The sequence below is a fragment of the Panulirus ornatus genome, chromosome 49, assembly GCF_036320965.1.
Source record: "Panulirus ornatus isolate Po-2019 chromosome 49, ASM3632096v1, whole genome shotgun sequence".
Lineage (NCBI taxonomy): Eukaryota > Metazoa > Arthropoda > Malacostraca > Decapoda > Palinuridae > Panulirus > Panulirus ornatus.
In genome coordinates, this window is record NC_092272.1 from 4,136,125 (window position 1) to 4,153,388 (window position 17,264).

Below are 17,264 nucleotides of genomic sequence, written 5' to 3' on the forward strand. Positions count from 1 at the left end.
TTTGGAGTCTTACCACCAGAACTATGACATCTACAAAATGCAACAGGTTCATGGCCCATGCCTCCACACTCCTGGCATAATGCAAACCAACCCCCACACTCCCAGCATAATGCAGATCTGCCCCTCACTCTGACTCATCTTAATCTTCCTCAACCCCCATTTATAAGTAAATAAACAACTTGGTGACATTGCACCTCCTTGATGGACTCACTTTTAACAAGAACCGATCGCTCTCCCTTCCTGTTTGTACACATTCCTTATTCTCCCATTAAAAACAACTCACTGCATTTAGTAACTATCCATTCACAGCACTTTCCACGAGGGATCTCTGCTAACCCTATCATATACCCTCTCCAGATCCATTAATAAAGGATATATATACTCTCTCCAGATCCATTAATGAAGGATACAATTCACTCTCTTTCTCCAAGCATTTTTCTTATAAATCCCTTAAAGCAAACACCTGATTCACACACACTCCACTTCTTATGCCACACTGCCCAGCTCCAATATGATGTTCTGTACTACCTTTTCCTTTCAATCATTCTCCTGTGGTGTCCCTCAGGGTTCTGTCCTTTTATTTACTCCCTATCTATTCTCCATAGATTATTCTTTTTTCAATTTCTAACTCTACTTCCTCTTGTGATGATAAGTCCACTCTTTATAATTCAGCCAACTTTTCATTCTAATGCTCTCTATTTACACACTGAACATACCTCCTCTCTTAAATTGATGTGCAGCGTATTAAAATGGGAAAGCAGTAACCTAGTTAACTTCATTTGTGAAAAAACATTTCTACCTATATATCTTTTTAAATGTCATTCATATCCCTCTGTTCAATTTCAAAACACCACAATTCAGTCCTTCTGAGTATAAACATGTTGAGCATATCTTCTCTATTCTGGAAACCCCACACAATCAACATCACATAATCTGCTTCCTAAAAGCTGGGAGTATTGTACAGGTGTTGTAATCTTTCGTGTGCACCTATTTCAAATCTACAAGAGCCTTATTCACTCTAGTAAAGAAGTAAGTAGTACTACCAACATATTTTGGGTGGCTCTTGCTCCATCTCGCCATTAGCCAGAGTCCAATCAAAAGCCTTCCATCATTAATTCTCCAGGCATCACCTATCTCAAACAATCCCTTCCTGTCCACTGTGATATTGCTACCCATTGCTCTCATGAGTTGTATGCAATTTGCAAGTGTCCCTCCCACCAATGCTTGGACACATGGCACAGATCTGGGAGCTACTTCCTATAGTTTGTGTGTAGAAGCCAGCTACATGAGGATTGACCTTTATATATTTTCTCAAACTGTGGAGCTGAAGAATTCTCTTTGTTCTTTTATTTTTCTATTTTCCTAGAACATTTCTGCCTTTCACAGTTAGGAAAGACATGAGGAAATCTGATTCATTTCTCCATTCTCTTCCCCATAGCGTTTTCTCTTCATTAGAGATGGCCATGATCGAGGTATGTTTTGTCCATACCTTGTTATAGCCTATGATTATAACAAGAAAGAAATCCCAAAAACATTTTGATTACTACTCTTACATTAACCTCATTTGGTATACTTACAGGATTTATACTGCTGTAATTCAAGCACTCACTTTTGTTTCCTCTTCTACATGTAGCAGCACTACACATGCATTTTGCCGGTTCAGACACCTCACCATAGGTCATTCAAATATAAAACAGCCTGACTAACCAATCAAAAGTACTGTCACCCCATTTTTAAGAAATTCAGCTGTAATCCCATCCACTCCTGCTGCTTTCCCACTTTTCCTCTTAAGCAATACCTTTACTTCCTCCTCTCATTTCACTATAACCAATGACTCTCTCCCTCTGGTTACCAACTTATCCCAAACACACCACATCTGCCACCCTACAATCTAACATATTCAGCAGTCCTTTAAATCACTCAATCCATCTCATTTTCACCCCACCCCTTTCACCTTCTCTTTGCTCTCCTCAGTATCATTCCCATTTGTTCTCTTCACCTCCTTCCAATACTACTACTTATATCCTGTGAAATTCATTCATACTCTCACTCTACATCTCTTATGCCCTCTTTTCGAGTTATGACTTCCTTTGATGTTCTCTCATTTCTCATATATTCATGCCATTCAGGAGATGCCTGTATTTGATATTTCATGTATAATATCTGTTTTTGAATAGTGTATGTTTCTTAATTCATAAAACAATCTGTTAACATTTGACCACTTGGGCTTTGCAAATGGACTATAATGCGAGAATCCAAATTTCAGTAGACACTGAGCAAAAATTCATTGTTACAATGACAAAGCAAATTTCTTTTTTAGTAAAATTCCAACAGGCTCATAATTTGCAGGATACTGTATGATCAATAATGACAGAAGACTGCTATATCTACTATTCAAAATATACAATAGTTTCAAACTGCAGTCACAAAAGGTTCAATAGAATAATTCAAATTTCAGAACATGAACAAAAAATAGGACATCTCCCTAATTATCAATTTAGGGTTCAATCATTAATTCTATGCATTCATATATTACAGGTGGTGCTGGACTCCACCTGAGAACATTCTTTAATTGCATGTTCAATATGTAATGTATCTTTGACCTTCTATAATACCATAATATCAGTGTGAATAACTGTACACTAAACTATGTATACACTGTCCTCTTCCTAACACACAATAATTAATTATACAAAGTTTGTTTGTGTATGTACTGGAAATGCCAAACTGTATGGTACTTAGTAATCTGGTATGCACCAAATATCTTCATTCATTACTTCAACTTGCTTCCAAATACATATAACTACTGAAAAACAGGTTTGGTTAATATATAATACATCATCTATACTGCCAACATCTGATTTTTCTTCTTTTTTGGGGGGATACCTTCCAGTGACTTTTAAATCATCCATTTAGTCTGATTCATCACAATTCTATCATATCAACATCCAATAACCTAACTTCCACCATTCAGCAGGGTGTTCAAGATCCTCCTCCTCCATAAAGCCTCTCCTTTCAAAACTATGTACTCATGCACAACATTCCCTCCTACACTCATTTACTCCCCACTCTATCCTCCCATCTTACCCTTCATCAGCTTAACCTTCTTGCATCCCTTTAACACCTATCCTTTTCATATATCCATGCAATCTCATAATTCCAGTATTAGTTTTCTACCCACCCCATCTCTATCTACATCCTACTGTTTTTGTCCATGCCACATCTAACTCTTAAATTTCATCCTCACTGATAACACACTCCGTGGGATTTAGCTACTGTATAAGCATGTTTCATTTCTACAAAGAACACTAAACTAATCCTTCTAATACAGGTTCCTAACTTTACCAATTTGCTTCCTAACTGTTTTTTGTAAGAATGCCACTGATATGCCTAACTTTCAATGATCTAATAGTTCAGCATCTAATCCTCTAATTTCACTAAGCAAACTCTGAATATCTGAAATCCATATCCCCTCTCTAACATCTCACTATCAAACCATATACACAATTTACATCTCTCCTCATACATTAATACTCTGCTCTTGTCATCAGTCACTTTATTCTTTACTCTTTTTTCAGATTACTCTCAAGTTCTTCCACTTTTTCCTTAGTATCACTAATCAACAGATCAATCACTGATCACCAGTCATTCATGCACAACAGTCAGATCCTTCTCTCTTCATATTTTCCTTATCTAGCTCCTCTACATATGTTATCTGCCATGACTCATGTCAATACTGCACAAAATTTAAGAATACAAGACAGTCCCTACATTTTCCTAATATCAAATATTAATCCATCCCTTTGCTTGTCTCTACTCAAATGCTGCTCTAGTACAACCCTTTGCTCTTGTAAGACCCTTTACTGCCTCTATCAGCCCCCTCCACCAACTGATGCACCCATTGCGGTTTCCATAATCCCTACCAACTAACCGTGCTATATTTTTGCTTCCAAGTCCACAAATGCTATATGTACCTTCTTTTGCATTCTATCGTTTCTAAGCTTTCAATTTTATGGAATATATCCGTTCTCTAAAGACAAGCCCTTCTAAAAACCCTCTATGTTCCTCTCTTGCTTTGCCTTTTGCAATTTGTATTTTTCCAATTGCCATTCTAATATACAGCTTTCTTCGTAACCTCAATGCATTAATCCCAACATAATTTGTGCAGTTGTTCTTAACACTTCATTCTGTACACTAAGGAAATTATTGTATTCAATCCAGCCACCCACACAATCTAACTTCTCTCCACTCGCTTTATCCACTCCAAGCATCTTGCCACTTACCATACTTTTTTAAGTGCTATTTTATTATCATTTGCCCTCAAAAACTTGCTCAGAATGACTTATATTCCTATAAACATTATTGTGACAACAAAATTATAATCCTTCCTTTACTTTCCTTCACACATGTTTAGGTCTAGATAACAGTCTGCCATCTAAATCTCTTAATCTTTCCAACTAAACCTTTAATTCTACTATTATGGAGTCCATGCATCATTACCTCAAATTTCCATCCACCCTCTTTATTATTCACAACTGACTTCTTTAGTTTCTTACTTGCTGCTCTAATCTTGATTTCCTCTAAAATCTGTTTATCCTTCATGTTGCATTAACATTTAGCACAGTTCTTTCTTTTATGGTCTTTTTTAAATCTTTATTCTCGTATACATATACTTATGTATACGAGAATAAAGATTTAAAAAAGACCATAAAAGAAAGAACTGTGCTAAATGTTAATGCAACATGAAGGATAAACAAATTTTAGAGGAAATCAAGATTAGAGCAGCAAGTAAGAAACTAAAGAAGTCAGTTGTGAATAATAAAGAGGGTGGATGGAAAAGATTCCTTTCTCCCAATTACACATTCCACATTGAACATTTTGTAGTATTCTGCAATGTGGCATATTCTGATAATTCTCATTTAAAGCCCCTAATTACAAATGTGCCTAGTTTGCACTAGTCTTCTTGCTATCCATGCCCATACAGATAAAAGCACCTTTTGTCTTCCATCTGCACTATGCCAATTGCAAAAACATGAACTAATTCATGCCTTTGAAGGTATAGTAAATCCAAAAAATTAATTCCCAAATAACTGCAGTCTGACACTCACCAAATAATATCCTAATAAAATTTTTCCCTTGTATTCACAGCATCCAACACCAAACTCATTTCCCCATTCCTGCAAATAAAACACATTTCAACTATACCATATCAAAAACTTCCTCTCTATCTCTTTCCAAACATTATTTGTTGGCACAAATCCCATAACCAATCTGAAAGTTAATTTACACCTTTAGCTTAACCAGTAATATTAGTGAACTATTACCATTCCAAACATTTTCCACATATCCTTTACGCACAAGGCCACACCTTCATATTGTTTACACCCTTCTCCTCTCATTGATCCCAATCCAAAACATCTTACTTCTTTCCTTTCTACTGTTCCTATTATATTTCTTATTCAAACCAATCTCAACCTATCAGGTCACAAAGCACGATAATTATATAATGTTCGGAGTAACAATGTTGAGGATCGATCTCATGTTGGCTACTTCAAACTTGATGCTAATGTCTTTACTTGTTGGACTTCAACCACCATCACAACACAGGCCCATATACAAGGTGCCATACACCTCACTGAAGAGTTCATTTAACTTCACTCATCAACATTTACCAACCCTATAACTTCCATTTAGGCCCCTCATATCCCATAAATTTGTTATAAAAGTTTTTTATGATAAAGACAGAAGTTCACTTCTCGCATCCTCACAACCTGAAGGCTAAGGTTGAAGAGGTAACCACTCAAAGGTCATATGCACCATTATAAACCAAATACAACAGCTCTGAATCAAATTTGATTTTGAGTCAATGAACTGGCAGCATTAAGACTGGCTCTTGCTACTGCTGTTAAAATCCTGACTGTCCCCGACTTTAGCGGAATCAGGGGCACCTCGTGAAGGTAGCCGGTTGACAGTCAGCACATATATCTACATATGAATATATATAGTTATATACACACTCATATATACATATATAACGCCCCCATTTAATTATGGTAACTAAAATTATAAGCAATAAACAATCAAATGATTGCACATGTTTAAACCTACTGATGTATTAACCACTGCTAAACTTTCATAGCTGACCAGTCGCATCAAACCTGTTGAAATCAGTAAAATTTGGAATATAAAAAAATATTAAGAGCCATTTATATAGCCATAGCTATTAAAATCAAAACATCATAGATATTTGAACCCTGGCATGCCATTAGGCAATTAAATGCTCCAGGAGCCCTTTCTTGGAAGAATTCCAGAGTTACTCCAAGATACCATTTTCAAGAGCTCATACACTTCCAAGGATGTGCTACTTCCAGCAGCAGGAAAGTGATGGACTCCTTTGGAGTGAGAGGTTCAGTGACAAAACTGTATTCCCAATAAAACAGCCTCATCAAAGGCTGCCTTTTCACATGCAATGTAACAAGAAGCAGAGTTTGGTAATACCTGTACATATAACTCTGTGTGTGTGTGTGTGTGTGTGTGTGTGTGTGTGTGTGTGTGTGTGTGTGTGTGTAAAATCATAATTGTCCCAAGAATCCTTTCTTGAGGGCCTGGAGTTCTTCAGGACCTTTTATTTCAGAAGCTCCTGTGGCTCTAAGGCTGTGCTCCTTCAAGAAACTAAAAAATAATGGATTTCTTTTGAGAGAGAAGTACTTAAATGAGATTGAACTTCCAGTAACAGAGCCCTGCAAAAGGTTACTTTTCATACACAGTGTAATGTCATGCAGGGATAGTCTGGAAACACTTCTCTGGATACACACACACATATTCCCTGTGTGTCGAAGAAGGCAACTAAAAGGGGAGTGAGTAGGATAGGGCTGGATATCCTCCCCTCCTGTATTTTTTTTTTTTTTTTACTTTTTAAGAAAAAGAAAGAACTGAGAAGGGGGCCAAGTGAGGATATTCCTTCTAAGGTTGAGTCCTCTTTTCTTAAAGCTACCTTCCTAACTTGGAAAATGGCGAATATGTACGAAAGAAAGGGGGTAGTGATCATGTTTCCTGAGGGCGTGGGGTGGCACCAGGAATGGATGAAGGCAAGCAGGTATGAATATGTTCATGTGTACATATGTATATGTCTGTAATTGTATGTATACGTGTATATATTGCAATGTATATGTATGTATATATGCATGTGCATGGGCAAATGGGGAGATGATAACAAGTAGTGGTGATGTGAGAAGGAGATGGAGTGAGTATTTTGAAGGTTTGTTGAATGTGTTTGATGATAGAGTGGCAGATATAGGGTGTTTTGGTCGAGGTGGTGTGCAAAGTGAGAGGGTTAGGGAAAATGATTTGGTAAACAGAGAAGAGGTAGTAAAAGCTTTGCGGAAGATGAAAGCCAGCTAGGCAGCGGGTTTGGATGGTACTGCAGTGGAATTTATCAAAAAAGGGGGTGACTGTATTGTTGACTGGTTGGTAAGGTTATTTAATGTATGTATGATTCATGGTGAGGTGCCCGAGAATTGGTGGAATGCTTTCATAGTGCCACTGTACAAAGGCAAAGGGGATAAGAGTGAGTGCACAAATTACAGAGGTATAAGTTTGTTGAGTATTCCTGAGAAATTATATGGGAGGGTATTGATTGAGAGGGTGAAGGCATGTACAGAGCATCAGATTGGGGAAGAGCAGTGTGGTTTCAGAAGTGGTAGAGGATGTGTGGATCAGGTGTTTGCTTTGAAGAATGTACGAGAGAAATACATAGAAAAGCAAATGGATTTGTATGTAGCATTTATGGATGTGGAGAAGGCATATGATAGAGTTGATAGAGATGCTCTGTGGAAGGTATTAAGAATATATGGTGTGGGAGGTAAGTTGTTAGAAGCAGTGAAAAGTTTTTATCGAGAATGTAAGGCATGTGTACGTGTAGGAAGAGAGGAAAGTGATTGGTTCTCAGTGAATGTAGGTTTGCGGTAGGGGTGTGTGATGTCTCCATGGTTGTTTAATTTGTTTATGGATGGGGTCGTTAGGGAGGTGAATGCAAGAGTTTTGGAAAGAGGGGCAAGTATGCAGTCTGTTGTGGATGAGAGAGCTTGGGAAGTGAGTCAGTTGTTGTTCGCTGATAATACAGCACTGGTGGCTGATTCATTTGAGAAACTGCAGAAGCTGGTGACTGAGTTTGGTAAAGTGTGTGAAAGAAGAAAGTTGAGAGTAAATGTGAATAAGAGTAAGGTTATTAGGTACAGTAGGGTTGAGGGTCAAGTCAATTGGGAGGTAAGTTTGAATGGAGAAAAACTGGAGGAAGTGAAGTGTTTTAGATATCTGGGAGTGGATTTGGCAGCGGATGGAACCGTGGAAGAGGAAGTGAATCATAGGGTGGGGGAGGGGACAAAAATTCTGGGAGCCTTGAAGAATGTGTGGAAGTTGAGAACATTATCTCGGAAAGCAAAAATGGGTATTTTTGACGGAATAGTGGTTCCAACAATGTTGTATGGTTGCGAGGAGTGGGCTATGGATAAAGTTGTGTGCAGGAGGGTGGATGTGCTGGAAATGAGATGTTTGAGGACAATATGTGGTGTGAGGTGGTTTGATCGAGTAAGTAATAATAGGGTAAGAGAGATGTGTGGTAATAAAAAGAGTGTGGTTGAGAGAGCAGAAGAGGGTGTTTTGAAATGGTTTGGTCACATGGCGAGAATGAGTGAGGAAAGATTGACCAAGAGGATATATGTGTCAGAGGTGGAGGGAACGAGGAGAAGTGGGAGACCAAAGTGGAGGTGGAAAGATGGAGTGAAAAAGATTTTGAGTGATCAGGGCCTGAACATGCAGGAGGGTGAAAGGCGTGCAAGGAATAGAGTGAATTGGAACGATGTGGTATACTGGGGTCGACGTGCTGTCAATGGATTGAACCAGGGCATGTGAAGCGTCTGGGGTAAACCATGGAAAGTTCTGCGGGGCCTGGATGTGGAAAGGGAGCTGTGGTTTCAGTGCATTATTACATGACAGCTAGAGACTGAGTGTGACGAATGGGGCTTTTGTTGTCTTTTCCTAGCGCTACCTTGCACACATGAGGGGGAGGGGGTTGTTATTCCATGCGTGGCAAGGTGGCGATGGGAATGAATAAAGGCAGACAGTATGAATTATGTACATGTGTATATATGTATATGTCTGTGTGTGTATATATGTATACATTGAGATGTATAGGTACGTATATTTGCGTATGCGGACGTGTATGTATGTACATGTGTACGTGGGTGGGATGGGCCATTCTTTCGTCTGTTTCCTTGCGCTACCTCGCTAACGCGGGAGACAGCGACAAAGCAAAATAAATAATTAAATAAAATATATTTTATTTTTGCTTTGTCGCTGTCTCCCGCGTTTGCGAGGTAGCACAAGGAAACAGATGAAAGAAATGGCCCAACCGACACCCATACACATGTATATACATACACGTCCACACATGCAAATATACATACCTATACATCTCAATGTACACACATATATACACACACAAACATATACATATATACACAAGTACATAATTCATACTGTCTCCCTTTATTTATTCCCATCGCCACCTCGCCACACATGGAATACCATCCCCTCCCCCCTCATGTGTGCGAGGTAGCGCTAGGAAAAGACAACAAAGGCCCCATTCGTTCACACTCAGTCTCTAGCTGTCATGTAATAATGCCCGAAACCACAGCTCCCTTTCCACATCCAGGCCCCACAGAACTTTCCATGGTTTACCCCAGATGCTTCATATGCCCTGATTCAATCCATTGACAGCACGTCGACCCTGTTATACCACATCGATCCAATTCACTCTATTCCTTGCCCGCCTTTCACCCTCCTGCATGTTCAGGCCCCGATCACTCAAAATCTTTTTCACTCCATCTTTCCACCTCCAATTTGGTCTCCTGCTTCTCCTCGTCCCCTCCACCTCTTACACATATATCCTCTTGGTCAATCTTTCCTCACTCATTCTCTCCATGTGCCCAAACCCTTTCAAAACACCCTCTTCTGCTCTCTCAACCACACTCTTTTTATTTCCACATATCTCTCTTACCCTTACATTACTTACTCGATCAAACCACCTCACACCACATATTGTCCTCAAACATCTCATTTCCAGCACATCCACCCTCCTGCGCACAACTCTACCCATAGCCCACGCCTCGCAACCATACAACATTGTTGGAACCACTATTCCTTCAAACATATCCATTTTTGCTTTCCGAGATAATGTTCTCGACTTCCAAATATTCTTCAAGGCTCCCATGATTTTCGCCCCCTCCCCCACCCTATGATTCACTTCCACTTCCAAGGTTCCATCTGCTGCCAGATCCACTCCCAGATATCTAAAACACTTTACTTCCTCGAGTTTTTCTCCATTCAAACTTACCTCCCAATTGACTTAACCCTCAACCCTACTGTACCTAATAACCTTGCTCTTATTCACATTTACTCTTAACTTTCTTCTTTCACACACTTTACCAAACTCATGTACATATTATACATGACAGCTAGAGACTGAGTGTGAATGAATGTAGCCTTTGTTGTCTTTTCCTAGCGCTACCTCAAGCTATAAAAGGCTTTCACAACCACATATATAACAAAACTTTTGCTCAACTCTATAAAAGGCTTTCACACTATTCACTAGTTGTCCTCGTACCTCATGTATCCTTCATACATCCTATAAAGCACTGCACTCAACTTTGTCAAATGCTCTCTCCAGATACATAGATGCATACAGCTTCCAATATCTAGCTTGATACTTTGCCACAGTCATCTTCACCACAAAATCTGACCCTCTACCCCTTACCTTTCCTAAAAACCTCTTGCTTCTCACTTATTCAGTCACTTCCATCACTTCACCAATCAAAATTCTTGCATAAACTTTTTCTGGTATACCTAACAGATTTACTTCCCCTATACTTGCTACACAGACACAACCTTGTTTCCATGCTAAATTACACATAAAACCCTTCTCGGCACAGAACCACAAGATAATTTCCACTCTCATTTACTTCAGATGCTCACCATTTACAAACTATCTCACCAATTTCTTCGCATCCCACCTTCTTACACAGGGAGAGATAACAAACATTTAGTGAGTGTAAGAACTGCAGTCTGGTGTTGACATGTCTCACTAGGCAGCATTTAGTTCTTTTCATGTCAGCAAAAACCCCATCTGCTACCAACAATCCATGTACAAATTCCTTTTTCCATGTTTCCATTGCCTTTGAAGACATTTATATATTTTCACTATGTCACTTATTGTGTAGCTTTTTGTGGTATTTGATGCTCCTTACCTCCCTCCAGATCAGGAGATATGTTTTATACTCTTCCCCAACCCATTTTTCTCACTAAAAAAATGCATGACAAATACAGTATTCTATTGTTAAAAAACTAACCTAAAATTGGTAAGAATTATGTTGAAACAAAGAGATTGTTTTCATCTATCATATCCATAATGCTCTATGAATATTGCTGTCAGATTCTCATAACATCGTGCAGTACTGTATCTTAAACAAAATCAAGTTTCACCATGTGCTCTTACAATCATAAAGGTACTTGATATGGCAAACATGTATGAAATACTCAACTTTTTATATTAAGTGGAGTGCAAATGATGTAGCATTTCATTTCAAATACATTCAGCCTCTTCAGTTCTTTTGCACTTTGGGTCCAAGACTGACAAGATAAGCATAATATTTCTGAAATTCAACATTCAATCAAAATGTACACGGAAAATCACAAGACCTTGATAGAAAATATGAGAAGATATGCTTACATTGTCGGTCCATTGACAGCCTGGGCCATACTCTTGAGTAGCAACAGCATCACTCCTGAAAGATCAATGAGATCAGTTTAATATGAAATCTAATGTAAGAAGGGAATTGAGGGAAGTGTGGAAGGTACACATAAAGAGATGGTGTTGAATATAAGATATTGTAGCAAATATGGCATAGATGATACACGGCTAGACTATGAAAGCACTAGCCATTTCCAACACAATCAATTCTCTCCACACCACATATTGACCTTGAGCACTTCATTTCAACACATCCACCTTCTAACATTCTATCACATTTAGTACCCAAAATTTGCATCTATACATCAGGACTAATATACCACCAAACATAAACAGCTTTGTACACACAGACAGTGACCTCAACGCACTCAGGACCTTTGCCCTCTAACCCATCCGATGTTTATACTTTAGTTCACATAGTTCCATCCACTGCCATGACCACTCCCACGTATCTACAAAACTCCACTTGAGCAATGCTTTACCAGTGATACTTTTACTAACTCAGCATAGCTCTACAGCTGAAAAGAAAGAGCTAGTAAACCACTCATGAAAAATACTGGAAGTGACCCAAGCCTTAAGGTGTGAATGTCACATCACAGGTATTGCTAACTCTCCACAGACCTGGCATTTTCTGAAGGAAACAAAATATTCCTCAGCCCTTCTTCCCATTAGCAGCACCAGGCTATCTTTGTCAAAAAAACAAAGCTAACTTTATCATATACCTAGTATCATAAAAAAGGGGATAAATTTCCGGGTTACATCTCAGGACGCATTTTCTCACAAACTGTAGGAGTGGCAGAACAGAATTTGGATCAATTTCTAATTCTGTAACAAATGTCAACAGTAGTGAGGGATATGAATATGGGAAAATGCTAGGTTCATCAATGTAAAACACATCAATGGAACCTGTGAAAATCTAACCAAACTTTTTTCAGTATTTTCCACATTAACAACAAACATATTCATCTACTTCATCCCACCATGTAGAGAAGAATGTTCACTGAAAGTGGTCTGAATGTTAGACTATATTTGTGAGAGCATGAACCCATTAACAATACAGGGCCATAACAATCACATATCTTTCGAATGTGAAAATATGGTTGAAAGTCAGCCCTCACAGAAGTTAGATGAAACTTTCACACTTTATGTTGATTCATGGACATTTCTCACTAAATCTTAATGAACCTACATATTTTCTCTAATTTTGACAGTTGTTTCCACTGATAACTTATCATCATTGAAAAAAAAAATTGTGCTCTGTCACTCTTATTCTGTTCCCTATAAACTAAAATACCACTGAAAACGACAAATATTCCAAAGCTAACTCTATGGCAGCACTAAACTGGAACTGAAATTACATGATAATGCAAAAAAAGAAAGCATGCCTAACATTAAGGTCTATAAAACCAAACCTAAGTTATCATCTTCTTATGGTACTCTAGCCTAACCCACACCAACACAAACCCCTTACAGACTGTTCTTGATCCTGCCATGCCCACAGAGATGATCATATTACTAGAATTACTGTATAATCAATAATCACAGCCACTTACATTCTGAGGGTCTGCCTTGCTAAGCCCCAGCCACACACACACCAAGTGTGTGTGATGACTCAAGCTCCCCCAACACACACACACACACACACACACACACAAAATCAATATACCTAACCACTTTAAAGAACAACACTGAGGAGTAGCCCTTGTGCGTATTCCTGCCACTATGGGGTGAATCTGCCTACATTCCAGTAGTTACGGTACATATTTGGATGCCTGAATCGTCTCGAGTACTTCCAGTCCTCCACACACGTACTCTCACCTCTGCTTGACACCCAAATGCTCATGTACGCCCTTTAAGCTCTATTCCTTTACTTTATATTCGACCAGGTGAATGATAACATGGTCTGGGAGATGAATACCAGCCACCGGATATGATCTCACTGACATATAAGGTGTGTCTTCATGCCCACAATATTGCCCTTTTAAATATCCCCCAAAAGCTTGACACACTCCCGTTTCTCGCGGAGAGCATGGTTAATCCTGGCTAATTTCATGATCTTTGAGATGACGTAAGTGAATGGGATGCTGATAGGTACTCACGGTGGGATATAGGCCTGTGGGAGATGCAGAGGGAAGGTGATTGTGTAGGTGTAGGGATGACAGGTCGAGAGGTGCAGACGCCATTGGTCGTCTGTACCACCGCCCTCTGGTTGCGCGCCATAAAACTAAGGGACGTGCTCTTCCTCTCAAGCCTCCAATCTTACAGAGAACGTATATACATATGTATATTTAGGATATACCTTTATATTTTATATTTTTCCCATACGTTTATTTTATATATACTGGGCTTCTTTAAGGCAAGATCATCGATGTATTAAAAGTTCTGAGTGAAAGAAAATGGGCTTAGGTACGGGGATGACTTTATACGAAGATAATGCTTATGCTGTACTGAACGAAACATGTCAGAATGATATATATATATATATATATATATATATATATATATATATATATATATATATATATATATATATATATATGATATTGATATTAAGGGAAATATATCTGATTTTGTGCTTATAATTCAAGTGTATATGTACATGAAAATTGGGTATTCTAACAATGAGTGTATGATATAAATTCAGGATTATTAACTAAGGAACCTAGTAAATGGGAATCCTGAGAGCAGAATACAGAATGTCTAAATGCTCTCAAAATAGGAAGACCTTTCAGCTGAACAGTTGGAATGCAGGAAAACATGCAAACTTGAAATACATACGGGGTTAACAAAATGAATCTAAAGTAAGCTCACCATAATTTTTATCCTGTGCCATCACCAGATACAAATTCTACTCTGTAACGTAACTATCTTGCTCTGGGTCACCTATAGTTTGTATGACTTTGTAACACATATCTTCTGGTGATAAAATTTTGACTTCCAGTCACTCTTTTTTGGCGAACTGAGTTATCTCACCCGTTTTCTTGCTCCCACTTTATACTGTGTATGACTTCTTGCCTTCATCTTTTCCTAGGTATAACATATTGTACTATATAGAGTTGACAACTCACTGTCTTGTTAGTTTTTTTTAAATACACAATGCACTTCATAGAGTTTTAAGTCCCAACACCAGGACAAAGGTTTGTTGCCGCCATGCCAGAGTACACACTGACCTGACCTTTCACGTTATCTTGATCATTCTTTCATAATGATTTGGTTGATAACATGATCTGCTTCAAAGTGACATGGAGACAAGTTAAGGATATTAGCAATTAACAAAGATTCAGTGACATTACAGGTAGCATGGTCCGGTGAAGGGGTATCATTTGAGTGGATTGCTAAGGTTAACAGCGTGATGCCTAATAATTTGTATTAGTTTTATACTGCAGACCGGTACTTGCTGCATTCAAAACTGATGAACCAAAGGTAAGGAAAAAACCCTCCCAAAATGATATAAGACTTTGAATATTACAAATGTTTAAACGAACTGAAAATAAATGGTACAAGAACGCATGATGATCATAAACACCAAAAACAGAATGAAACCACTTATTTCATTGAGAATTGGAAGACAGAATTTGTTACAGAGACACGAATAACATATAAGTAATGATTTCATCATGCAGAAGGGTATGGAGATAAAATGACAATAATTACTGCTGGGGATGGTATGATAACGGATAACAGACCTAAATTGCAAAGAATTCGGCTAATTCCACCTTGTTAGTTAGTGTAACATACGCCATTCTCTACATATCTTCTGTGGTCCTAGGTGCAGCCAGAGTGGATGCGTGTATTTAAGGCCAATGTTTGTCTATTCTCCATATTACCCTGTAGGGTGGGATTTTTTTTTTAATAGATCGCAGTTTCCCGCGTTAGAAAGGTAGTGCCAGGAACAGACTAAGAAAAGGCACATTCGCCCACATCCACTCTTTAGCTGTCATATTAATGCAACGAAGCCACAGCTCAATATCCACAACCAGTCCCTCTCTTTCTATATATATGGGGATACGGGAGAAAGAATACTTCCCACTTATTCCCTGCCTTTTAGAAGGCGATTAAAAGGGGAAGGGGCGGGGGGCTGGAAATCCTCACCTTCCGTTTTAATTTTTCCAAAAGAAGGAACAGACACGAGGGCCAAGGGAGGATATTCCCTCTAAGGCTCAGTCCTCTGTTCTTAACGCTACCTCGCTACCGCGGAAATGGCGATTATGTGAGAGAGAGAGAGAGAGAGAGAGAGAGAGAGAGAGAGAGAGAGAGAGAGAGAGAGAGAGAGAGAGGGGGGGGTGCCATAAAAGAAGATCCTGGGGGAGGAAGGTATAGTTAGTTAAGCAGATTTTATATGGGCCTTCTCTTAGTCTAGTCCAACAAGAATGAATCTTAGTCCAGAAGGTAAACTACTGTTAAGGGAAAGTAGGGCATCAAGGGTACTGATTATGTTTATAAGTCCTCCGCCTTTTAATCTAGAATAACACCAGTGGCACAGGACCCAAGGTTGCACCAAGGAAGATGCTGTCTTATGATGGTAATTGAATAGATAAACTGTCAGCCATCTCTGAGGAGGATTTGATGATAACACATTTGGAAAGGTTTATTCAGTGGAATGTGGTCCACAAAGAGAGACTTACAGTGCCTAATAATAATCCAAAAACCATATCAACTCACTAGACAGACTGCCTGATTACTCTGAAGGTCTGTAAACCAGAAGACAGGCAAGAGCATTAGGTAGTAATAGGTTGGAATATCAGTAAGACACATTAAGTGGAAGCAGTCGGTAGGAGCACCTAGAAACACTGTACTAGATTTGCCCTCTGCCACTGGCCTATTAAGGGTGAGGCACTAAAGGCTAAGAAGTGGCACCTGAGTTCACCAGTTATGGACTTTTGCCACAGCCACACCCACAAGGAGGAGTTCATGGAGGGATCAGGTATCAGATACAGATAGATAAAACCTAATGTTTTTAACATGAAAAAATGCTTAAAAACATAAAATGACATGTAAAAACATGTATTCTGGTTTCCTCTCAAAAATTTATGTCTATTTTCATTACCATTATTGTCTAAAATTTTTCAGTACTTTTATTCTTAATACTGGTAATATTAGTTATGGTAATGCTGACTATAATAATTTCAAGTGGGCATCTACATATTTATATGAAAAAAAAACATTATGTAGAGCAACAAATACTAATGATAAATAAGAAATGCCAACAGAAGTGGTAAGGGCTGGTGTGAGCAGATCCTGTGGCAGACCACACCACCTGACACCAAACAGGTTTTCAAGAGTGTGAAGCTTGTCTAGGCACTGCCTGTCTTGCCTTACCTTCTACAGCTAGGGTAGGTGGAGGGCATCATTTAAACATCTGAATGTTTAAATTTCATCTACCTATAGATGGAGAGCCTTATCTATGCATTTGAATGTTCAAATGTCTTTAATCTGTCGGTGGCAAGCCACATTTACA

At 38.7% G+C, this 17,264-nt stretch overlaps 1 protein-coding gene across 4 annotated transcripts in view; it reads right to left on the bottom strand.

Moving 5' to 3' along the window:
• Window positions 1-14,020, bottom strand: part of LOC139764328 (uncharacterized) — a 67,765-nt gene extending 53,745 nt beyond the window's left edge. For all 4 annotated transcript variants that reach the window (XM_071690843.1, XM_071690842.1, XM_071690841.1 and 1 more), the window contains exons 1-2: window positions 13,906-14,020; window positions 11,786-11,840 (exon numbers count right to left, since the gene is read on the bottom strand). In XM_071690843.1, coding sequence (XP_071546944.1) covers window positions 11,786-11,798 — 13 coding nt within the window. In that variant the 5' untranslated portion in view covers window positions 11,799-11,840; window positions 13,906-14,020. The remainder of the gene's footprint in view (window positions 1-11,785; window positions 11,841-13,905) is intronic.
• Between the last annotated feature and the right edge of the window lie 3,244 nt (window positions 14,021-17,264).